Source organism: Salvelinus namaycush, chromosome 18, assembly GCF_016432855.1.
Source record: "Salvelinus namaycush isolate Seneca chromosome 18, SaNama_1.0, whole genome shotgun sequence".
Lineage (NCBI taxonomy): Eukaryota > Metazoa > Chordata > Actinopteri > Salmoniformes > Salmonidae > Salvelinus > Salvelinus namaycush.
Window position 1 is genome coordinate 16,274,101 of NC_052324.1, and position 25,835 is coordinate 16,299,935.

Consider the following 25,835-nt stretch of genomic DNA (forward strand, 5'->3'; position numbering starts at 1 on the left):
CCTGTTAATTGAAATGCATTCCAGGTGACTACCTCATGAAGCTAGTTGAGGGAATGCCAAGAGTGTGCAAAGCTGTCTTTTTTTTGGTACTACATGATTCCATACATGTTATTTTATAGTTTTGATGTCTTCACTATTATTCTACAATGTGGAAAATAGTAAAAATAAAGAAAAATCATAGAATGAGTAGGTGTGTCCAAACTTTTGACTGGTACTGTACAACTCTCCGACATGATCACAAGACAGCTGGCGTCGGCCACATGACACTTGGAATTAAGCACAGCGTGTTTCTCAGTGTCTCTTACTTGCGGTTCTTGACTTCGTCCAGCTCCTTGCCAAGCTTCTCGTTCTTCTCCTGGGCCTCGCGGAGACGGTGCCGCATATCCCCAATCTCCTCCTGTGCTTCCGACTTGATGTCATTAGCGATGACCACGGCCGTCTGCAGATCAGCCTGGAACTGACGCCACTCTGCCGACTCTTCCTGAACAGACAAACACACGCGCGCGCACATACACAGAGAGAAACACACACACACAGCAACATAATTTTGACCACTGAGCCGGGAATGATAAAGCTAATAAGAAAATTTGTGTAAGCAAATATCATCATATTGCTTTCGAGTGGATTCCAGTTGTAATGAACATGGCCCAAACCAAACCATAGTGCTGCTGTGCTTGACCATGTCAGTGACCTCTGGTCCTCAGATGGCCCTGTCCACTGGCCCACTCACCCTCAGCCTCCGGTGCAGAATCTTAATCTCCCGCTCCATGTCACGCTTCTGGTCCTGCAGTTTTTTTACAGAGTCTGAGGGGGGAAGCAGACATGGCTGAGTTCATGTGAACGGGCCACAGGATATATTCACACGCAGCGCAGGAAGAGAATCTGCTTTCAAACAATTCAAGAGCTGATAGAGACACTGACCTTAGCAGCACCAACTTATGAAACTAGAGGTTAGGGTTCATTATTGTGTAATTCCGTCTATGAAGTAAACTTGAATGCCATTGATGCCAATAGCAATATAGCTACACGTCATGTAGTCTAAAAGGCAAAACATGATTGACTTTATCTACCAAGCGTATCAGAGTTATGTTATTTTCTGTTAAATAACAAGTTCATACAGTGTCTTCAGAAAGTATTCACATGCCTAAATAAATTCAAGAGTAAAAATGCGCTTAACAAGGCACATACTAAGTTGCATGAACTGTGTGTGAAATAGTGTTTAAAATGATTTTTGAATGACTACCTCATCTCTGTACCCCACACATACAGATCATTGTAAGGTCCCTCAAACGAACAGTGGATTTCAAACAGAATCAACCACAAAGATCAGGGAGGTTTTCCAATGCCTCGCAAAGAAGGGCACCTACAGGTAGATGGTTAAAAATAAAAAAGCAGACATTGAATATCCATTTGAGCATGATGAAGTTATTAATTACACTTTGGGTGGTGTACCCAGTCACTAAAAGAGATACAGGCATCCATCCTAACTCAGTTGCCGAAGAGGAAGAAAACCACTCAGGGATTTCACCCTGAGGCCAATGGTGACTTAAAAACAGTTACATAGTTTAACGGCTGTGATAGCAGAAAACTGAGGATGGATCAACAACATTGTAGTTACTCCACAATACTAACCTAAATGACAGAGTGAAAATAAGGAAACCTGTACAGAATACAAATATTTAAAAAACATGCATCCTGTTTGCAATAAGCCACTAAAGTAAAACTGCAAAAAAATTGGTAAAGACATGACCATGTCCTGAATATAAAGCATTATGTTTGAGGCAAATCCAACACAACACATCACTGAGTACCATTCTTCATATTTTCAGGCATGGTGGTGGCTGCATCATGTTATGGGTATGCTTGTCATTGGGCAAGACTTGGGAGTTTTTTAGAATAAAAAGAAACGGAATAGCGCTAAACCCAGGCAAAATCCTAGAGGAAAACCTGGTTCAGTCTGCTTCCCAACAGACACTGGGAGACAAATTCACCATTCAGCAGGACAATAACCTAAAACACGAGTTGCTGTCCAAGATGACATTGAATGTTCCTGAGTGGCCTAGTTAAAGTTGACTTAAAATAGTTTTGCAAATCTATGGCAAGACTTGAAAATGGCTGTCTAGAAATGGTCATCAACCAACTTGACAGAGCGTGATGAATTTTTTAAAGAATAAAGTGCAAATATTATACAATCCAGGTGTGCAAACCTCTTAGAGACTTACTCAGAAAGACTCGCAGCTGTAATCGCTGCCAAAGGTGATTCTAACATGTATTGACTCTTATGTAAATTAGATATTTCTATTTCATTTTCAATAAATTTGCTAAAATGTCTAAAAACATGTTCCCACTTTGTCATTAAGGGGTATTGTGGGTAGATGAGTGAGAAACATTTATTGAATTCATTTTGAATTCAGGCTGTAATGCAACAAAATGTGGAATAAATCAAGGGGTATGAATACTGAGTGACTTATGAACATACAAATCAACAAAGTTCCTTACTTAGTCCTATTCAATTATCAACTAAATAGGCTAATAAATATCCCAACGCATGGCTGGCTACTACTGCCTGTATTTATTCCAGACACAGATTTAGATGAAGGTAGGCTAATTCACTTGCCCCATATATTGTTTCACTTTTGAGAGGAGCAAAACTTCTCCTCCAACACTTATGCCACAACATTTGTACAATCAAAATAAACTATCTACATTTGTACTTTCATTTATTTATGATCGGTAAACATGCCTGGGAAAGAACAAATAATAATTGCAAGAACCATGGGCTTGGATCACGACAGACATTATGTGAAAACATCTGCGTGTGTCTGCCTGGAGAAATGTGGTCCCGCAAAGCCAGGGTTGTGGGTTCTTGGTTCCCAAGGGGGACCAGTACGAAAATGTATACTCTCTGTAAGTGGCTCTGAATAAGAGCGTCTGCTAAATGATTCAAATGTAAAATGAAATGAGAGCAGACGGAGAGCAGCTTGTTCTAATCCAATCGTTCTAGGAGGCTCAACCGAAACTAAGCAAGTTTCTTTACAGACAGAAATACTAGTCAATAGTTGTTTGGCGCACACAGTGCTTCACACTGTTTGAGTGAAAGAGAGATGAGTGCTGGCAGCTGAAAATAACTTTTACAGATCACAGATAATAAAAAATATATATACTCTTGTCATAATCGTATTTGGAAAATTCTCCATATCCATTACAATACTTGTTTTGTCCGAGTACTCGGCACACTCCTACTGTACTGTTCACACTTTCCTCTGGCTGCAAGAAGCCTGACACAGCTCTACACAGCCACCATGTGGCACTGGCCAAAGGTGGAAAATGCACAGTGGGGTTCCAGTGTTATGTCTTATGTGTAGAGCCAGGGGCTTTATTCATAACCGTTGCATAAATTTCACACAAAATGTCTGAAAAGTCTGCGCACGTACAAAAATATAGAGATTTATAAACTTGGCGCACACCATAGTATCCGAATGTTTCCCGTTACAAATCAGACCTGTCGTTAAAAAAACTGTGCGCCCGTGAACGAGCATTAAAACTCCACCTGGAAAGCAGCCTCCATTCACCTTTTATGGTGACAATAAAACCCTTTATTTGCTGTATAATTTGAAACTATTGGAATTAGGTCAACGTAGTTTTTATAAGAAAGAGAAATGGCAATTTAGATCATATTTCTGTAGAGGTGTGGGCAGAATGTTTGGATATTTTGCAGTGACTTTTTCAAACTAAACATGCATGCTATGCTGCCTATATGTGAGTGCCTGTCTGCAAATTCTGAATGATTGATTGCATATTCAAAACAATTAGGCTAAATGCTACAGCCCACATTTCTATGCAAAATACACATTGTTGTTCAATATTTAGTTTATCAATAGATTATTGTCAGTGTTGGAGAGTAGTAAACTACATGTAGTTATACTAGTAATTTAACTACATTTTGCAGTAGCTTGGTGGTAGTGGAACTAAATTCCAATCAGGTAGTGTTAACAGTAGTTAATAACGTTTAAGCCATGTAGTGGTGTAGCTAACTACTGGAACTACACACGACTCTTTACAAAAATAAAATATGGGTAAAATGGGCAATCATTTTCTTTCTTTTTCAGCATCAGACCTGCCTAACTCACTTGAAACGTTGTTTTTGTGATTAATAGAATAAAATGACACATTCTGTTAACACCTGACTACAGAGTGATCTGTTCTTGCAATTTGTCATCTACGACATTTCAGATTTACATATGATAATTTTAGTAGTTTTGATGTCGTGAACTAATTTTTTTAAGTAACATTAGTTAAGTAAACTATATTTTTTAAAGGTAGCTTTAGTTTAGCTTCACTTCCTCAAGTGTGAAGTAATGGTAGCTTGGTAAACTATATTTTCAGAGTAGCCTCCCCAACACTGATTATGGGTTTCCATGTCATGCCTTGGTATAGGTTCTGAGATTCAATTGGATATGTCACGCAATACTGTAGCCTGCTCATACTGTTAAATAGTTCACATAAGCTACTGGCTTATGTAAAATATAAGTTTTACTGTGTTGGCAGAATATTTCAATTTTGCACAAATGTATGCTGTATCTGGCAAAGGACTGCCAGTTTCTACAGAAGAAAGCCATGGCAAATTGTTGTGGACCTGTCAGCAGAACTTTTGAATTCAACAATGTTTTTGCATTGACTTTTCCTCCTACCTAAATATGATACATATAGTCTATCTATTTAATAGGCCCATGAGAGATGAGCATGGTCATTTGTTGTATGGCTACTTTGGGAATATGAACCAATTTATTCTAAAACGGTTATGAAAATAAATAGGAAAAAGATTCCCGTTGTCTAATTATTTTAGACTCTAAAAATAAAAACACATATTTTCACTCTAACGACTGCATTCTTGTTAATGTTTTCCTGTTTTTTTTTGCATAGAATACTTACTTGCCAGCTTGCAATACAGTATTTCGACCAGTAGTAGATGTGCGTACGCATGTTCTAATGCTTCAAACACACAGACAGCATCACTGCGCAAAACAGTACACAGCATCATCTAGATATGTATGCAACAAAAGTTAGACATTCACCTTCTGCTACCATTTCTGTCAAGCCATCTACACGTACAGTTTGACGCATACGGTCAATAAATCCAACGTATGCACCACACCACACCGAACGCAATGCCTCTGCAATGCAATGCTGCAAGGCAAACGCAGCGTTTCATTGGAAATGAATGTAATTCTGGTGTACCAAAATGCAACGACGCTGTCGGTGTGATCGAAGCTTAAAGTTTGCGGGGAGGTGAGCACATTCTCTCATCAAGTATAAATGTCAAATTTAGCGTGAAACTTCCCAATTTAGTAAGTGAGCTGTAGAATCACTGATCGACAAATAGTATTCCCCCAAATAATAGGTTTTGTGCGATTAAGATCTCCTCGTCAAACACACACGCACAACCAGACATGGATGGATGGATTGATTGCAGACAGCTTATGTTAATTACAAAACATTTCCTACGATTCCTGCCTGCAGCAACATTAGTGGACAATGTTGGAATTACCCGTAAAAGCACAGTGCCTCAAAAAGTGCCCTAAAAATCCTGGACTTGATCCTGGCATTGATCTATGATGCTGTGACATGTTTTCCCCCTTGGCCATAGCCCACTCACTCTCTAGGTCTGTGATGATGAGGTTGTCGTGGAGTTTTACGGCTCGGTGCTGCTCCACCTCATCCTCTAGCTCAAAGATGGTTTCCTTCATGTCCCCGATCTCAGTCTCCTTCTCCTGCAGCTCCCCGCGCTGCTTCTCCAGCCCACGCTTCTGCTCTGCCATTTGCTTCTGCTCCTGCTCCTGGATGTCCCGGTACTCCCGATCCAGCTGCACACACCACCAGGGGAATCAATCATTATCTCATTCATAAACTAAATGGCCCAAATGAATGCTCATTCTTCTTTTCAGTGGTGAGGGTACATATAAAGCAGACACATACATTTCTATGAAAAGCTTTCAAGGTGGTACGGAGGAAAGTGGACTTTCGTGAACTTTTCACAAGTTCAATACAGGAGACAGAAGCAGTCTCGCAACTTTGATGGTGAACATGGGCAAACTATCAAAAGGGTGGGATCAGGGATCAAATGTACTACCTCTGTAGGATGGTGTGTGTGTGGTGGACTCACCTTACTGAGGGTGTCCTGCAGTCTGGTGACATCAGTGCGGGCGTGGCTCAGCTCCTCCTGTAGTTTGGCAGCCCTGCCCTCCGCCGCCTCCTTGTCCAGCCGAACCCCCTCCAGCAGCTGGCAGATGTCACTTTTGTCTCCAGAGTTGTGGATGGAGTAGAGCTCAGCCACCTTTTGCCTCTCCTGGTCCAGCTGGGCCCTGCAGCGGCTCAGCTCTACCTGGTCACAGCTTACCGCTGCCTTATACTCCTCCAGCGCTGCCACCATGGCCCCCCGGTCCTGCCTCTCAGACTCCATGATGTGCTCCATGTGGTGGTTTCTTTCCTTCAAAGCCCCAATGACCTCCTGGGCCTCAGTGTTGTCCTGCTCCGCCATCTTCAGCGTGTTGCTGAGGTGCTGCTGCACTCCCAGCAGCTGCTCCCTCTCGAAACGGGCGTTGTCGGCCAGGTCCACGTAGCGCTGCTCCAGCTCCATGTAGCGGCCACTTTTGATGTCCTCCTCCAGGACGTAGGACAAGTGGTGATCGTCCAGCAGAGAGCGGAAGTATTCAATCTGCCGGCCGTAGTGCTCCAGCTTGTCGCTCTGCTGGCACAGGGAGTCCATGAGGATTACCTTCTCTTCCCCTAGCCTCTCGTTCTCTCCGTTCAGCTCCTGGGTGATCTGCTGCAGGTCAGCAAGCTCCTGTAGTGTGGCCTGCAGCTCCTCGGCCGTGCTGTGCTGGTTCTCCTCCATCTGGTGAATGCGCTCCGTCAGGCAGGCCACAGACACCTCGCTGGCGTTGCCGCTGCTGCCCCGGCGTGAGCGCTCTCGCCTGGGCACGCTCTCCGAGTCGGAGGAGGACGAGGCTCCGGAGGGGGCGTCCAGGGCATCATCGCTGGAGGTGACGCCCTGGTAGACCTCGCTGGACTCACTGTCCAGGTTGTCCACTGAACCACTGTGCTGCTGGGCCGTCAGCAGGTCCTCCAGGGAGCCCGGGGCAGAGCCTTCCACAGAGGAGGTGAGGGTACCAGTGCCCCCGCCATCACTGTGCCCGCTGCTGACTGCCAGGTCTGGGCTCAGGGAGGGGTAGCTGAAGAACTTGTCAGAGCCATCCAGCCTCTGCTCCAGGGAGAAGCCCAGCGCGTTGAGCCGGTCCTTCAGCATGCGGTTCTCACTCTTCAACAGGTTCAGCTCCTCACGAATGGCATGGTTCTGCTCCTGCAGGAGAAGCAGTGTGGACTCCACATCCGCTGCTGTGATGGCTGACACCTCCCTCTCCTGGGGCTTCTCCTCCTCCCCTCCTCCTCCCTCCTCTGGGGGAACCTCCCCTCCCAGGCCCAGCTGGGCCCTCATGTCCCTCAGCTCGCTGCGCAGGTGCAGGATCTCCAAGTCTTTGCTCTTGGCCAAACCCAGCAGGTCTTTCACTTTGGCCTCCAGGGCCACCTTGACACTGATCTGGCTGTCTGATTTAGACTTGTTCATGCGGCCCTCCGACTCTGCCAGCTGCTGGGTGCGAGAGCGCTTTCCCTGGGCCACATCCTCCTGCCCCGCCCCTGACGATGACTGCTTTTTACTAGCCGATGTTCTGGATGTTCGCAGACGGTCCCTTAACGAGTTGGGCTCCTTGGAGGTAGAGGACGTCACACGCTTGGCTGAAGAACCTTGTAAAGAGAGACAGAACCCAGCAAGCATGAAAAGCAGAGTAATAATAAGTACGATGAAAATAGCATAGGTCATTAGAGGCAAGTCAGCTAATATAAATATATAAACAGATTTACCTGAGCTAGTCTTTGGTTTACTGTCTGGGTTACCACTGCTGGTCCCTGTGGAGGCAGTCCTCTTGTTCTTGGTCACAGTGCTGTTCATAGCTGGAGTGCCCCCTGCCATTGCTGCTAGCAGATCATCATTGCTTTTAACCTGGAGAACAAATCACATGGAAAACAATCACATGAAAACAATTACTTTATTGCCCACTAATCCAGCCAGCAGGCAGAATAATAACATAGGATTGTTCGGTACCATGATAAACATGTACAAATGGGTGTTGGCAAAGTAGGCCATTGTATATCATTTTGAATTTGATAGAAGTGTACTTGGCTTAGTGACAAGACGTGTAGAGGGATAGAAGTGTACCTTTAACAGAGGTGCCGTTGTGGTGGTCTTGGCTGCAGCCTTGCCTGTGATTCCTGTAGCAGCGCCTTCAGTCTTCCCCCTCTCTCCACTCTGAGCCTTACTCACCACCGGTCTGCCTGTCTTCTTCATACTGGGCTCTCTGATGCCCATACATTTACACCTCAATCTGGATACACACAGGGAGAAAGGACAACATATCAATGGAAGGACTCACTTCAACTACATGCTCATTTGACTTCATCTCTCTTCATCCCAGTGTCAGATTTCCTGACTGTCATCAGCTTTACCAGATGGCAGTCATAGGCTGGTTAGGGTTCAACTGGGGTTGTTCTCTGCCCAGAGGTTCCTACTGTCACTAATAAAGATGTAATACACAATCCATGTGTATTAGTTCACGTGTCTCACCCAGGTGCATGGACAACTTGCCTTGCTGTCCAGATGACCAAGGTAGGGAAAGTATTTGGGGCTTTATCTATGACAGCAGAGGTTATAAAACAGCGTTATAGGACAAATGAGGCAGTCTTTTTTTGTAACTTTTAGGACATACCAAGAAGAAATATTATATTTGTTGAATACAATACATTTTTACTTTTTGTCTACAAGGAATAAATTGTGGAATAAATCGCAAGAGTAAATCATAATTGCAAGAGAGCCTAAAAATAAACCAATTTGCAGAGTAATGGCTTTCCAAAGGGCTCGGCCAGACTATGGTTCTAAACTAGGCATAGTTTAAATTCTATACTGCTGGAGACGAGACGGGACAGGGAGGGGCAGATCTCACTAATATCCCTCAGCTGAGTGACATTAGTGGTGCTGTTCTCCCCTGCGATTCCTATGATCTGTAACCCAATCTGCTGGCAATACTATCCCGCACAGCATATGTGACAATTAAACCAAGCAGGCTTTCTGGATCTCTTTATGCCTGCTGTCAAGCTGGGTGCAGGCGGATGTACCAACGCCCTCCCTGGATGGCCATCATTGTTTAATCAAGTAAGCAGACAAAGTTGAGTAAATATTATACTTGTTTCTTTTCTAAATATAAATTATATAGGGAGCTTTTCTGTCTAAATAGAATAATCAGTGCCTGTTATAACATTTTCTAAACTCTTTTGTTTGGCATATTAATAAATTCAGATATGCAGCCAAAACCCTTCCACTTGTCTTTCTACTTTAAACTTTAAACAATCCGTCAAAAAGAGGTGCAAAAAAGGGAACACGCAGTCTGGTCCGTTTGGGTCTTTCTGCACTCTGCTGGAGTTATGAGATCTCTCCCAGTTGTCCTCTCTCGCCTCTCATTTATGGCAGAGCAGCAGAGGGCTTGTGCTCGTTAGGAGTAAACTCTGCCTAATGTCTCTCAGCTGCGTGTGTTGAAGCCCCATGATTCCTGTGGTTGGAAGGTGCTTGTGTATTCAGACCCCCATTGAAATATGCCTAGTAGTGTACACATTCTTGAACTGCCAGAGGGTAAGAGACAGAACAGATAGTGAATGTTGAAATAACAATGAAATGCAATACACTAACATACACCCTTATTGGCAGTGGAATATTAATGTAAAATGTGGCATTGGAACGTTCCTGTAGAGTTGCACCTTTAATGTAAAACAAAACAGAAAGAGGGACATCTTGCAACAGAAGAGTGTTCTACTGTAGCCTACACTCCCCAGTCAGGTGTGTGTGTTCACAGCCTAGCTGACCTCTGTTTGGATTGTGCAGGACATGTTGCCAGCTGCTGACATGGGCTCTCAACACACAGCCTGGGTATAGCTTCCTGTAGCTCAGATGTGGGTCAAAGATCACCCAAACACACAACCTGGAAGGCTGCCCTTTTCTTTGGCTATGAATGAATGGGATTGAGTGAGAGAGGCTGCGTGTATAGCCTAGACTTTCAGTCTATTCATAGAGTAACATGACAGAATGCCTTCCGTAGACTATCAGGTTCAGGTGTGCAGTAATACTTCAATGGCTTTCTTATAGTCAAAATATTAGTAATGCATCCCAGCATACTCGAAGAAGAAATAAAGGCCTTGGTCTTATGTAAAATGCACTGTGTGCAAATGGGTTACAGAAAGTGAAAAGACACGACAATCCCAGCTATGCATTCATGGGTGGGTAAAGGGTTGGCGTCAAGGGTGATGAGCTCTCGCTCAGCAACAGACCTGCAAGATCTAAAGCCAGCACTGGTCATGATGATTGGGCAAGTGCTGCTATTTAATTATATCAATGTCAGGCTAATGGATGCACGGAACCCTTGGATTCAATCCAAGGCTGACCCGGAGGACAACTATGCACAGTCAGTGTCCACTTGTTGCTTATGAAACAAAACCCTTAAAAGCGGGAAAAAAGGGAGCAAGAGAGAGAGTGAGCAAGAGTCTTAGTGAGTTAGGCCTACTGCAAACTGCCTCTCCCCCCTCTTCCTTATTCAGTGCTTTGACTGTGGGCGTTACTTCCCTTCCATAACATCTGCTTCCTGTGATGGCGTCTGAGAAAATCCTACAAGGATGAACGTGTGCGAGGACAAGTAGGCACCAGTGTGTTTCAGACAGAGCAGACAGTGTAACCTCTGAACTCTTCGGTCTAAAACATCCATCATAGCCGAAGACCCAGTCCTCCTAACAGATCCAACCAAGCCACCCTTCATGTACCTTATTATGATATACCAGTGTTTCCCAATCCTTTGGGTCCCCAGGACCAGGATGGAGAAACACTGAGCTATGCAGTGCATACAACACAAAACATATGGCTAGGACAATCTGTATCAGAGCTAAGGGGACATCACAGTGTGAGGTGAACAACGCCGGCTTCTTTAAAAAGTAGGATCAGACTATGCACAATCACACATGCACAAACGGGTGCTTAGGTAACCTCCAGCTCTAGGAACATTCCCAAGAACTGAAGATTTATTACTTTGGGACATTTTTCCAAAAGGCAGGACTCAAGAGACAAGGAGGAGTAGCCGAATTCCTATTGCATAAGTCACATTCCCTGGACAGGACACTGAAGAGCAGACTGGACAGCTTTTTCAGGAAAATAAAGAATAGTCAGGAGAAATATATGCTCACTTTGAATTTTTCTACTGTATAATGAGAAGTGTGTGTTTCATATTTTCAAAATAAAGTAGCTATATGGGCTTTAGAGAGACCTCTAAGTTGCATGTGTAAAAAATAGTGACATGCTTCAGGCCCAGGGAATCACAAACATAAATAATGTAGCTAGATAGCTATGACAAGTTGCCTAATAAATCAGACTATGATACCAATTATTGGTATACAGTCAAACAAAGCACTGCAAAAACTTGGAAAGTTTCTTCACCAGCCAGAATGTTTAATCAAATTAAATGTGAACTTACACTGCCGATTGTCTGTGCGGCTGGTCGAAATTTGAGACAAAATATCCAGACTTTTAGAGTGCCGGTACTGCCGTTGAACTTTCTATCACCTGGCATATGCTCAAAACCATGTAAACACCTGCAAGACTTCGGTTAGTATACTGCGTGGATATTATAATTTTTTTGTCTCAAGTTTCGGCCAGCTGAAGGACCAACCCCACATACAATTATACTTAAACTTACTTGATTGTATTCAACATCTGTGACAGACAAGGGATGTTTAGGATTTTACTATGTACATATGCGTGGGTATGCTGCACATGCAATGGAAAGCATCACCACAATCAGGACTACAAGTTAATTACCGCTATGACATTTGACATAGCTAGCTAGCTTACCAGAAGATTACGACCCTACCGTTATGCTTGTTTACTGGGGTCGGAACACAATCACGGTTACATTAAGACACTGTGTAGCCGGCGCAAGATATGGGTCGGCTACACAGAATAAACGTACCTCTATAGTGTACAACAGTGTGATACGCATAAAACCTAGCAGTCAAACAGGGAAATGGTTCCAATCGTTTTTCCACCATTAATTTTAGAAATACTTAAAGGGCTTTGTTTTGTGTAAGCTTACCCTGGCGTGATGTTTTGATAACCGTGTAAATCTCTCTAGGACAAGGTGACTTATCAATATATTCGACTGTATTTACACCCAAAAATGAAATACTAAATCAGCTGCTAATGTGGCTATCATGATCTGGACGAAACTGCCGAATCGAGACAAAGGTAAGAATCTCTGGATTAACTATCTAATGTTAGCTAAATGTAGTAATGAATAAAATGGCTAAATTTCTTTCAAATTGACACAATACCTGCTATCAAATGTGTCAGCTAGAGATGGTGTGCAGGAGCTTGCAGGGATTGGTAGTTTTGCATGACATCTATTAGCATTTTCAAATCAGAGTAACTAGAACCGAATATATTGATAAATCACCACATTTTATGTTTCTCTAAACCCACTATGGGAAAAATGAATGGTAGAAAAATGATTGGAACCATTTCCCTGTTTGACCGCTAGGTTTTATGGGTATTATGACACCTCCACTGTGGGGCTATATGCAGGGATAGGATATGCCACCTTACTCCATCGAGAATACCCAGAAAACTGCCCTTTTCGTCCCCATGCTAGCGTTGAACAACAAAGGAGCTGATTGGCTGACACTGCCATTCCAAAATGGCCATGTTGGCTACTGATAGCTAGCATGAGGGCAAAAAGGGCAGTTTTCTAAGAAAACTAGCCATATTTAAACGTTCTCAATGTATTAGTGTGGATAAAGGCATATCCCATCCCTGCATTGAGATATATTTTCTGATCTATATCTGGCGCGCGCTCCAGTGTCTTAATATAACTATGATTGTGTTCAGACACCAGTGCATCTCAGAGTAAACAAGCGTAATGGTGGGGTCGGGATCTTCTGGCACCTAACTATGAGCTTTGGCTATATGACCAGTTGACAGAATGTCACCCCACTCGCCCTTTTAGTTACCATTAGCTAAATAGAATAATAACTTACTATCTAGTAGTAGCTAAATAGATTGCTGCCAACATTTCCATCCAGCCAATCATGAGAAGTTGTCTGCTAACGTTAACTAAGTTAGCTAGTTACCGTCGCTAGCTAGCTGTGTCAAACTATTCAGCTAACGTTTTTTTTTTTTTAGCCTGAGCCTGGCTACTATAACTAGCCTAAAAGACGACTAAATTGAATGTTCCAGAAGACGTGAAAGTTGCAAGCTTTTCCATAAATACATTCGCTAAGAAATGATTAGCTAAAATATGCATTTTCACATAACTACAGTAGCTAGCTAGTTTTCTAGCCTAGCTTAGCTTGATATTGATAACGACGTTACTTACTAACGTACTGCAGCTAGCTAAAATTCATACCGTGGCTTCTTCTATTTGATCCTTGAAGAGTGAAAATTAATAAGGGTTTGCGAATACATCTTAAGACAGCTTTGTAGCTGAGACAGATACTGGAGGTTATCCCAATATGGTCCATCTGACACGATGCTTTTCAGTTGTCAATGCAGCCAACAGCAGCCTGATTATTGCCTCCCAGAGCCTTGCCCTGGACTTGGACCGCATCCTTCATAGATGTTTTTTTCTTTACAAGATCGGGATGCGCATTCTAGCCCATCTACATCTAGAGCCCAGCTCTATATTAATAAAGAACATGTATATATATAAGAAGTGTAGAAAATAACTAAAATCTTATTCTACTGACACAACACTTGTTCAATAATCATGTTAAAATCTTAAATTGTGTTCTCAGATTGCAGAGAATCAAGATAAAAAATACAAAGCACATGGGAATCAACTCTTTATTGTAGCTACATAAATTAGACTTTCTTGGAATAATGACTACAACTGTCTGACATGAAGAAATGTAAATTATGTGATTGCTGATAGACTACAAACAGTCAGTTTGTAGCCTAACAGTTTCATATGTGGTATCATATCTTAACATCTTAATTCAGATATCTGTAAACATTTGGAATTATTTTCATTTTGCAAGCACAGATACATTTTTAAGGGCTTTCAAAAAGTTACAGCTCACCAGGCAGTGAACAGTAAACCCTTTATATATTTAGCTAGAAACATAAGACAATGGTGCCCTTCACAATGCCCATTATTTGTTTTCATACCCAGGAGATTTGGATATTAGTGGATCACTACCAAGGTAGGCTACCACTAAAATTGAATAAAGAGCCAAAGCTTATCAGTGCTATTCCTGTCTAATTTCCACGTGACAGCACTGAATAGTCTTTGATTTTACCCATCTGAAAAAAAAAAAAAAAGAAATTCCTCCAGTAAAAGGGTGGTGTGTTCAGATGAATGATCTCTAATTGAATAAGATCAAAATATAAATTCTTAAGGAAAATGTAGGACTGTCATAATTGTACTTAAACATTTAAGCCTACTACTTAATGCTGCTGGTCTTACAACATAGATTTAGCAGTATCCAGCTTTCAGGTCCCTATAAGCTAATGAACAAAAAACACAATTATGAGATATGGTTGAGGTCCTCTGTTTAACTAAGGACAACCTCCCAGAAATCTTTTAACAGAAACTCAGAAACCGCAGTTATTTGAAGAGAAAGGTATTCCAAAACACATTTAAGTCAACATGCCTGCATGTTAAATATACCTACATAAGTTTGATCAGTCTCACATTCCTTACTAAATAAAGAGAGCATACGCATAAACACCTGGTGAATACAAATTTTCCTACAATAGCTTCAGCAGGGAAAAGATTGGAGTTTGTAACCCTCAATTGTGCCAACAATTTATGAAACAGGCCTTATGCCATAATAAGAACTGTAACCATCTTACCATTTTGATAATTGTGCTCATCAGTGCCTCTAAAATGAGTTGATTGTCAGATAGTGTGTCAAAATCTTTTACCTATCTGTAAGTGCTCAGCACACTTAATGTGAGGGATCATGGAGATGACAATTTGCATCACTTCATCTGGTAAAAATTGGTTTTCAATTAAAAATCAAATAAAGGAATGGTCTGGTCTTTGACCATATTAAATGGCTTTTTGTGTTTGATGTAAGACAGTTTTAAGGTCAGCAAGATAAGGATGATCATAATCATAAAGTACTGTATTTGATCCAATCTGAAATGTGCTGTTGACTCCCTCTGGTGGGCCATATAGAGTAGGTGACCTGTAATCCAGCCAGTGTTCATTAGCTCCAGCAGTCAACAATTTACCATGGAAGGCATACTTTTGTCCACTTCTTCCTCCCTCAGTTTTTCACAGATGGAAATGTCCATGCTCTCGCTATACTTCAGTGGAGAAGAGGATGCTTTGACGTTTGCTGTCCGGTGTTGGGATGCTCTGAAGCTGAAGGAAATACAGTAGGACCTGTACCTACAGAGACAGAAGGGGAAGCGGGAAAGAGCAAAAGAAACAGATTATTAGAACCATAGCACATAATGTTGGGCTCCATGAATACCTCTGAATCTACCTCTGCAACAAAATCAACATTGACGTTCCAAAAGACACAGGTCTCCACAGATTTTCTCCACAGATTTTGGCAGTACCTGTGACATAACCTCCAGTGACCAGTTGTCATTCATAGTGATGGGTTGCGTGGCATTGGCTGGGATCTTGCTGTCTTTCTCAGATGGGCGGAGCAGGGTTGGACCAAAGACCGTGGCCAGGTTGTGAAAAGACATCTTATTAACGCTCTCATTATCAGCAATCCTGTAAGAACACAGAGGATATCATAAGTGTACGATTGTGGGATGCGAGAACAAGGGAGAAATTAGCAACAGGTTTTGAATGACAGATCTGTGACTGTATTAGTGCTGAGAGATAAGTGCTTTTTGAGGTCGGTTCGGTTTCGATTATTAATAAATAATCAAAAAAAATTGATTTCGGTTTCAATTATTTCTCTCTCATGTGGGATATATGGTCTGTGCGTATCTAACCTAATGTAGCAGGCGTAAAAGTGTATCAGTCCAGAGATCTGTATATAATGACAAGATGCTCATGTCTCTGCCCTAACAATGGGAGTCGTTGTCCCAAAGCAGGCGACAAGCTTAGGTCCAAAATAAACCCATCAAAACGCATTGGGCTTATTTTGGGCATATGTTGGCGAGAGTGGAACTTCTTGCTTTGCCTCTTCCTCTCTGATCCGTTTGAGATTGTAGTTAATTATCCCCGTTTCTGCTTTGACCTAGGTTTAATATTTGCTTAATGAAAACAACAACTTCCTTCAGCCTAGCGTCCCACATAGTTCATGAATTGATTTATTTAATGAATGATTTGATTTCACTCTAGAGCCCACGTGTTGGGCTCACAAAAAAAACGAACTAAATGGAATTCAAGTAAATGAACCGACATCGGTCAATTAGTTGTTTAATAACCCCAAAAAACAAAGTGATCGGTTAATCACTCAGCACTAGACTGTATTAATGTGACAGGATCAAACATGATGTCACTGTGGGGAGTATACCTCTTCAGGTGATCCAGCAGGAAGAGGAAGGTGACCAGGTTGGGTTCTGGGAGTGACAGCAGCAGGTGCAGCATACAGCTCTCCTTAGCCACACTGTCTGACAGGGCTGCAAGAAGAGGACACAATTGTTTTAGTATGTTTTATACTACCTGATTGATGTTTAATGGTTTGTTAAATGTCACTCTTATGTTGTAGTCACTATGATGAGACTAAATGCCATAGTAAGCTTTTTTGAGGTCACAAGGAGAGACTGACCGATGCCTCCAGCGAAGTTGGGGTACAGGTCATCTGTGAAAAGAGGTTCCGGCAGCTCACGGAAATACAGCTTCAGCGTTCCAGCAATGGCATTCACATCCATCTCACTCATCATCACCGACACATCCTTATTGTCTGTTAATCAGAGGAAGGGAATGAATGATAAACAGGGGGAACAGTAAGTTGCAAGCCGGTATGAATAATAGTAATACATTCATTGTATAGCATGATGTATTATTTGCTAAGGAAGAGATCCAAGGTCGTTGTACTCACTGGCATCAAATGCAGCCTTCAGGGCCTGGATGTCTGTAGCCACCCCTGAGACCCGGTAGATTCCTACCTCCTCCATGCCGCGGCGCTCTATCTCCTCTACACACTGCTTCACGATGAGGGGCACCTTAGACCGCTCCCGTCTGTCGAGGTCAAACACACACATGGTTACACTTAATGCAGGATTAAAATTGGATTAATGCAGGAAACAAGAGAAGTCTAGTGCTTTACACTAATGAGTCAAAATACCTGTGACTGCAAAACTGTGTGTCTCATTTCTTACTTCAGTACACACCTGGTGTTTGTTTTATTGTGGTAGTGCATAAACTGAACCCAATAGTATTTTTCAATTTTGATATGTAATACTTGTTCCCAAGTATGAATAAATGACCCATCTTTTCTTTCTACTTTCAGAGGAAAGCAAACACTGAGAAAGACCTCCATCCTGCAGTATTGTATCTTTAGCACTATAAAAGGTTTCTCAAATAGACCCTGCCCATAGGGGGCTTTAGTTATTTTACAAACGATCATGAGAGACTTATGGTCCCTGTGAAAATAGAAAATCCCAAACAAGGCATGTCTTTTGACAGTTATTCCTGACCGTCCACTGTTGTTTTTGGATTAAAGTGAAGGAGGTAGGAGGAGGTATCCCATTCATTTGACAATATTAGGTCTGATCTGTGGTGGTCATAGAAATGTGGCATGCATTACATGAGGCTAGTCCTTCATGACAGGCTTAAAGGGATACTTCGGGATTTTGGCAATCGAGCCCTTTATCTACTTCCATAGAGTCAGATGAACTCATGGATACCGTTTGTATGTCTCTGCATCCAGTACGAAGCAAGTTCGAGGTAATTTCGCAAGCCAATGTCGCAATGACTAGAAGTATATGGTATCTACTAGCATGCTAGCAGTTACCATAGACTTCCAGGCATTGCGCTAATGCTAGTTAGCAACTTTCGTCAGAATGCACGCAGAGACATAAAAATGGTTTCATTGCCAAAATCCTAAAGTATGATTTGGATCTGGGTGCGGAGATTATACAGAGGCTAACAAACACACACTATTCACTCACTTGGTTACAACACTGATTTTCACTCCAAACACGCCCGACTGTTTCCGCGAGGGCATTCTCTTCAGACTGAACTCTCTGCTGGTGAACTTCATTGACAGCTTCACCTCAATCTTTACCAAGAGAAGTTAAGAATTAGCCAGGAGTCAGTGAAATTAAGAGTATTGCATGCATCCTGATCCACACAGTAAACTTTAATATAGTAATATTAAAGAGTAACTATTAGTGGAAAAACCCATGTAATTACCATGTTATATACATAACTTATTTAACAACGCTTACACTGGCCACTGGAGTAATGCCAATGTAAAGTTGTGCCAAAAGAGTACTTTTGCTAAACAAAAAAAGTAAGGCAGTGTGGTTTCAGAAAGCTTTGTGAAAAACAGTGATAATTGTTTAAATTTAGGCTGGTAATACGTACCCCGTTCATGGTGATGACTGTTCTTTGCCAGTCTTTGGTTTGTAGCGTCTGAGGATCCAGCTGGAAAATATGGAGACATCTATCAAATCAGAGCAATCATCTAACCCAGTAAAGACGAACTGCTCTGACAGACAGTGTGTGGACAACATGATGGCGTGGTAGGACTGATGCAGTCTTTATTTGCAGTACAGACATGTTATAGTACTCTAGTAATGAAAGTCAATCCATTATTAAGAACCAATGACATATTTAGACCTCTCAAAATCCCGCTTTGTATGAATGTTTAGCACAGTTAGCCTCTTGATCCTTTCCAATTAATCTAAAGCACAATATAAAAATAAACCTTCAATGAAACTATTAGATTGGAAATTGTATAATTTCACTGAAGCAAAGCAAAAAATTAATGAAATGATGGATTCAAAGAGAAAATATTGTTATTTTGTCTTTCTCCCCAATCAGCAAGCCTGGGTCTTTCGTAACAATTACCCTTCACTTGCCCTTATCCTCACAAACTTCATATGATTGACTAGTGTCAACTCATGTCACTGATCTATTTTAATCATGTGACTAATACCAAGTTGCCAACAGGCACGAGTATTGTGATAGATAATGCTAACATGACAGATGTCCTCTCACCCTAGGGACCAACATATAGATACTCAATCTAATCCCGAAAATCATTTTCTTTTTGTTCTGTGGACATCAAGTTCTTCTTACATAATGCAGTGGATTTATCAAAAGAAAATAGCATTATGTATTAAGTATGAGAATACTGTATAACACATTCAAGGATACTTAAAGGATATGCTCTGTGGTTGAGTGACTCATTGTGAGCGTACAGAACAGGGCTGCAGGCAGCTGAGAGAAAATGGAGGAAAACTAAACTTCCGGAGGACCTATCATCCTCTCACTCCCTCCCCTCTACCTTCTCTTCCACTGTATCCGCTGCAAAATACACTTTCTACAACTCTGCATTTCAAGCTTCTGCCTCTAACCCAAGGAAACTCTATTCCACCTTCTCCTCCCTCCTTAATCCTCCACCCCTCCCCCACCCTCTCTGCTGACAACTATGTCAACCACTTTGAGAAGAAGATTGACGACATCTGCTACTCATTCACTCAGCCCATTGTGTCCACTGGTCTCACTCACACGCCTTGAGCTCTTTATCCCCCCTCTCTCCAGATAAAATCCTGCAACTAGTGAGGTCTGGCCGCCCGACAACCTGCCCACTCGACCCCTTGCCCTCCTCCCTTCTCCAGACCATGTCTGGAGACTTCCTCCCATTCCTCACGTTTCTCATCCCTGACCATTGGCTGCGTCCCCTCTGACTTCAAAATGGCTGGAATCTCTCCCCTCCTCACGAAACCAACACTCAACTCACCAGACATCAAAAACTATAAACCTGTATCCCCTCATTCTTTTCTTTCCAAAACACTTAGGCGTGCTCTCCCTGATCAACTTTCTCTCTCGGAACAATCTTATTGACCCTAACCAGTCAGGCTTCAAGACGGGTCACTCAACCAAGACTGCTCTTCTCTGGGTCACGGAGGCTCTCAGCACTGCCAATGCTGACTCTCTCTCCTCTGTTCTCATCCTCCTAGATCTATCCGCTGCCTTCGGCCCCGTGAATCATCAATCCTCCTCTCCACCCTCTCAGGGCTCAGCTTCTCAGGCTCTGCACACTCTTGGATTGCATCCTACCTGGCAGACCGCTCCTACCAGGTGACGTAGAGAGGATCTGTGTCTGCATCACGTACTCTCACTACTACACCAAGTTATCCGGCTCCTTCATATCCTCACATGATCTCGCTTATCATTGCTATGCGGATGACACTCAACTACTTTTCTCCTTCCCCCCCTTCTGACACCCAGGTCAAACGCATCTCTGCGTGCCTGGCAGATATCGCAGATGTCAGCCCACCACCTAAAGCTCAACCTCGACAAGAAGGAGCTGCTCTACCTCCCGGGGAAGGCCTGCCCGCTCAACGACCTCTCCATCATGGTTGACAACTCCACAGTGTCGCCCTCCCAGAGTGTAAAGAACCTTGGCTTGACCCTGGACAACACCATGTCGTTCTCTGCAAACAAAATCAATGACTCGCTCCTGCAGGTTCATGCTCTACAATATCCGTAGAGTATGACCCTACCTCAGACAGGAAGCGGCGCAGGTCCTAATCCAGGCACTTGTCCTATGCCGTCTGGACTACTACAACTCGCTGTTGGCTGGGCTCCCCCCTTGTGCCATAAAACCCCTGCAACTTATCAAGAACACTGCAGCTTGCCTGGTTATCAACCTTCCCAAGTTCACTCATGTCACCCCGCTCAGCCACACACTCCATTGGCTTTCAGTCGAAGCTTGTATCCACTACAAGACGATGGTGCTTAACTACGGAACAGCAATAGGAACTGCCCCTCCCTACCTTCAGGCTCTGCTCAAACCCTACACCCCAACCCGAGCACTCCGTTCTGACACCTCAGGTCTCTTCTTGGCCCTCGCACCCCTACTGGAGGGTAGCTCAGTCCAGTCCAAGCTCTTCTCTGTCCTGGCACCCCAATGGAGGAACCAGCTTCCCCTTGAAGCTAGGACAGCAGAGTCCTCACCTCAAACTTGACTGATAGCTACTTTGAGGAAAATTTTACTTTATGCCTGTGATATGTAGTTGTCCCACCTAGCTATCTTAAGATGAATGCACTAACTGTAAGTCACTCTGGATAAGAGTGTCTGCTAAATTACTGAAATGTAAATGATATACAGTGCCTAGTGAAAGTCTACACACCCCTTGTACAGTTGTCACATTTGTCTGGCTTAAAATGAAATCTAAAAAGGGATTAAATTGGATTTTCTTCCTATTGATCTACACAACGTACTTCACATTTTCAAGTTATAGAATTGTAGAACATTTTCCAAATTAATTTAAAAAACAAACATGTTTTGATTGAGTATGACTTCACACCCCAAAGTAAAAACTTAGTGGACGCACCTCTGGCAGAATAATATTCTACCAACTTTGCACAACTCTTAGGGCAACATATGTGCATTGTTTTTGTCAATTGCTATAGCTCAGTCAATTTTGTTGGGAATCATTGATGTATAGGAATATTAAAACATTGTCTCTGACTTTCAAGCTGATTTAAGTCAAGACTGAGACTGGACCACTCAACACCACTTTGAAAGCCATTCTGGTGTGTCTTTGGCATTAAAATTAGTGTTATTGTCCCGCTGAAAAATAAAAATCCCAGGGTTAGCTATTCAGAAGTTTGAGGCAGGTTTTCCTCTAACTTTTTAACGGGCTTTGCTCCTTTCATATTTATTTTGATCCTAAACAAACTCCCTAGGCCTAGTCCCTGCTGGTAACAAGCATACCCATGACATGATGCTGTCACCACAATACTTGAAAATACAGAAAATCAACACCAAATACATGTATTTCAGGGCCTAAATTAAATCTTCAGGTTTGGATCAAATCCAATACCATCACAACACAGAGGGGAACCTTCTGTATTTTCAAATATTGTGGTGGCAGCATCATGTTATTGGTATACTTGCCACCGGCAGGGACCGGGGAGTTTGTCAGGAGCAAAATAAATATGACAGGGGCAAAGCCTAGGTAAAACGTTACCGGGAAACCTGTCTCTGTCACCTGAAAACCTAACCCTGGGATAGATTTTTTAGAGGAACAATTGCACACATTTTCTGCCAAAGACGCACCTGAATGTCTTTCCAAGTTGTGGAGAGTTCCTGAGTGGTCCAGCCTCCGTCCTGACTTAAATCGGCTTGAAAATTAGACATGGTTTGAATATTGATGTACATCAATGGTTCCCAATAAAATGTACAGAGCTTGAGCAATGTTGACTAACAATGGATATATGTTGCCCTAAGAGTTGTGCAAAGCTGGTGGAATCTTATTCACAATGATTCACAGCAGTGATGGCTGCTGGAGGTTCTCCCACCAACTATTAAATCCCTTCGAATATGTAAAGTAGGTTGTGTGGATCGGTAGGGGGGGGGGGATCAATTTAATCTCTTTTTGGTTTTAATTTGATTAAAGGCAGCAAAATGTGACAACTGTGCAAGGGGTGTGTAGACTTTCACTAGCGACTGTACAACGAAGGATATAAAAATATATATACAATACCCTCTCTGTTCCGAAGCACAGACCATCCATGATAAGAAATATAGCTCATTCTCTCTCCTATTTATGCTGTCTTTACCTTCTGTCTGAGCAGAGTGCTGCGGACCCTGCCCCACAGCCGTGCTCCTGTGCCTGGGGGCTTCCTGGGACCTGTGTCCCCCTCATCCTCCAGAGAACAGCTGCTGGTGAACTGACTGCTGGTCTGATCCAGTATCAGCTCTTCATCACAGGTCTCACCCATACTCTTCTACTTAAGACTCAGTATCTCACTCTCTACTTTCACTAGCTAATGTACTGTTCAAAACAATGGGACAAACAAAACAAGGCAGCAGTCCAGAAAATATTGTATTGTCTCAAAGAATCCAGAGACTCCTATAGTCCTTTAATGGTCCAGTAGTCCCCCGGAAAATGTCTGGGTGTGTCATCAACTTCTTAACCCTGTCATGCCATCAATCCTTGCACACCAGATGAAAAAAAACTATGGGAACAAAGGCAGCCCCACGACCACGCTGCCTCCCTGTTGTCCCAGTTCCTAGATGGATCTGTGGATTAACTCCTGAGAATCCCCTCCTCCCCTGACTATGGCCACACGCTGGCAGCTGCTCAGAGGTTATGAGGACTGCAGGGTGGGTATACAGCCCCAGGTTTACACAGGTAGCTTCCTACAGCGTCCTCATGGATCACCAGTTGGTAGATCTGTTTTGGTTCTAGTGACCCTGGCTCCTCCTGACTTCACCTGACCCTTTTTCCTCTCAACCAAACCCTCCCGCATCTGATCTGTCTCTTTGTAATCCCCAAACATTTGGGAACACATGCACACACAACGTTCAGACTGCCTCTCCAATCAGCACTTTTCTAAAATTCCACAAACAGATCCGACCCAGGCCAGAGGGTCATCACGCCCAACTTAATGGATGTGACGGACCACGTTGGCTGTGGATTATCCAAAAGAGACAACACATACAGTAGATTGCCTATTCAATAAACATCCAATGTTAACCCTTCACTAACTAGACCAAGAAGGATCGCTCTCTGTCTCCCCCTTCCACTGCCATTGGTTGGATCTGTGCCAGGGGCTACATTTGGTCTGCCCGTTTCCCTTCCCAACTGTAATCCCCCCTCTGTCACACTAACAACACCCTATCACCAGTCAGGCTGAGGTGGCCCAGCAGCGACCCCACAGCCCTTTTCCGCACCACGGAAACACACATGGTGGGATTACCTGCAACATCGCAGCTATTGGGGATGGCATACAATATATGTAATTTTCACCACCTATGACACCAATATATACTGTATATTCATATAAGAATATGTATATATGAAGTGTGTAAATAGTATTGTTGGTGTCTTTCCTTTATTGAACTTTTTTTGTGTGAATTGTATGTAATATCTTATGTTGTTATGGTCTATAACTGTTCTGTACTTTGTCATGTATTTGTACATTGTATGTGGACCCCAGGATGAGTAGCTGCTGCATGTGTAGTAGCTTATGGGGATCCTAATAAACTAAACCACCTATTATTTCATTAACCTATGTCACTGTTGCCACTGTAGCCTGGTGTGACAGGCAACACAAAATGTGCTTCATACCCTCACTCCATACCTGTATCTGTCCTTTGGCCATGATCCTGTCAGTGTTCTCTCCGTCCTCCTTGTTTTGCTTGGCTTTGTTGTAGCACTTCTCATAACACAGCAACCTCAGAGTCTGAGATCCCTCCAGCTCAATCTCAAACTCCTGCAGGGAAACCGTGCAAAACCAGGTAAGAGACAATCTAGCAGATCAGGCTGAATAATAGACACCAGGAAGTTGTGTTCTGAGTGCTAACGGACACATGGCATCCTCACCTCATTCCAGTTGGGTTCTGTGGAGTCTCTGTACACACGTGTCTTGGCTTTGTTCACAAAGTAGCCAAAGGAATCCACCTCCAGAGTGCAGTAGAGATCTGTGTGGAAGAAGAGCCAGTTACCATGGCTAATAGGGATACTTAGCTACTGAATCACAGTAGGACTGTCCTGTATGTACTTTTCGCTACACTGTTAAACCATACTTTCTGACAATCTCCACAATGGAACTTGCCATGCCCTCTGAATCTGTTACGTTTTAAGGGAAATAGTTCCCGTCCAGAGAAAGATTACATTTGGATTAACAGGTCAGATTTTGTATAAGATAAGAGATACTGTATGCATGTGAGCTGTACACCTGACTGTATTTAGGACAAAGTGTGAAACGACAGGGGTTTTCCATCCAGACCGACCATGGCTGGAGCACAGTGTTCCTCGTTAATCCTGTGAGTTCTGACTTTACGTCAGCAGCTGCTCCACATGGGAATGCCTGCTGACTGGCAGGGGACAACCGGACTGGAGGGGACTGACGGAATGGAAGGGCGGCCTTGGCAATACTCCTTTCATGGGAATCAGGGTAGGACACCAACAATATGGAAAACATAAGCTGAGCCACTTACTTAAACTCTGTTTGAGTCCTGATGCAGAATGAACAATGACATTCAGAAAACCATAGAGTCCAGAGGATTCGTCTTCTAAAGAGAGGAGAGTGAATAGTCAGGAGTTGTTCAATCAAAAACAATATTAATAAACAACTCCCTCTCTTATTATTACTATAAGTTACATTACTGAACAGCCTTCCATTCTTACTAATACTGTATCAGTTTCGTGTCAATGGCCTACCTTCTTTATTCATGGTCATTGGTATATTATGGACCGTCTGAAGCTTCACACATGAGTTGGTGAGCATCTGCAGCTCCAGGGAGGTCAGAGAGAAGCTTTTGAAACCTGCAGGAGAAAATGGAGTTTAGCGAGAGACTGACAGCTACCATCAGCTCAGTCATGGGATTGTAGCAACTATAGCTTATGTTGCAGAGAACACTCACACTTCTTCTGTTGCTCGCGGATGATCTCCCTCCACTCCGCACGCTCATAATCAGAGGAGATCAGGAATGTGAAGCCCTGAAACAGACAGAGCTCAGAAACATGTAGCCCTCTGCTGTATAACACAATAGACCTGTTGGAAATGCTGTACCACATCTCTACACCT

The 25,835-nt window shown here is 43.0% G+C and overlaps 2 protein-coding genes across 3 annotated transcripts in view; both read right to left on the bottom strand.

The window, feature by feature from the left end:
* Positions 1–13,675, bottom strand: part of LOC120063151 (cytospin-A-like) — a 32,533-nt gene extending 18,858 nt beyond the window's left edge. The window contains exons 1-7 of the mRNA XM_039013341.1: positions 13,548–13,675; positions 8,276–8,441; positions 7,921–8,059; positions 6,164–7,803; positions 5,657–5,864; positions 731–804; positions 306–481 (exon numbers count right to left, since the gene is read on the bottom strand). Of these exons, the coding sequence (XP_038869269.1) occupies positions 306–481; positions 731–804; positions 5,657–5,864; positions 6,164–7,803; positions 7,921–8,059; positions 8,276–8,425 (2,387 nt within the window). The 5' untranslated portion in view covers positions 8,426–8,441; positions 13,548–13,675. The remainder of the gene's footprint in view (positions 1–305; positions 482–730; positions 805–5,656; positions 5,865–6,163; positions 7,804–7,920; positions 8,060–8,275; positions 8,442–13,547) is intronic.
* Positions 13,676–13,970: 295 nt separating this feature from the next.
* The window catches only part of LOC120063152 (breakpoint cluster region protein-like), a 46,060-nt gene continuing 34,195 nt past the window's right edge, over positions 13,971–25,835 (bottom strand). For both annotated transcript variants that reach the window (XM_039013343.1, XM_039013342.1), the window contains exons 12-23: positions 25,672–25,747; positions 25,469–25,573; positions 25,246–25,320; positions 24,629–24,726; positions 24,387–24,518; positions 18,648–18,707; positions 18,230–18,339; positions 17,158–17,297; positions 16,885–17,019; positions 16,630–16,735; positions 15,713–15,875; positions 13,971–15,539 (exon numbers count right to left, since the gene is read on the bottom strand). In XM_039013343.1, the coding sequence (XP_038869271.1) occupies positions 15,450–15,539; positions 15,713–15,875; positions 16,630–16,735; positions 16,885–17,019; positions 17,158–17,297; positions 18,230–18,339; positions 18,648–18,707; positions 24,387–24,518; positions 24,629–24,726; positions 25,246–25,320; positions 25,469–25,573; positions 25,672–25,747 (1,290 nt within the window). In that variant the 3' untranslated portion in view covers positions 13,971–15,449. The remainder of the gene's footprint in view (positions 15,540–15,712; positions 15,876–16,629; positions 16,736–16,884; positions 17,020–17,157; positions 17,298–18,229; positions 18,340–18,647; positions 18,708–24,386; positions 24,519–24,628; positions 24,727–25,245; positions 25,321–25,468; positions 25,574–25,671; positions 25,748–25,835) is intronic.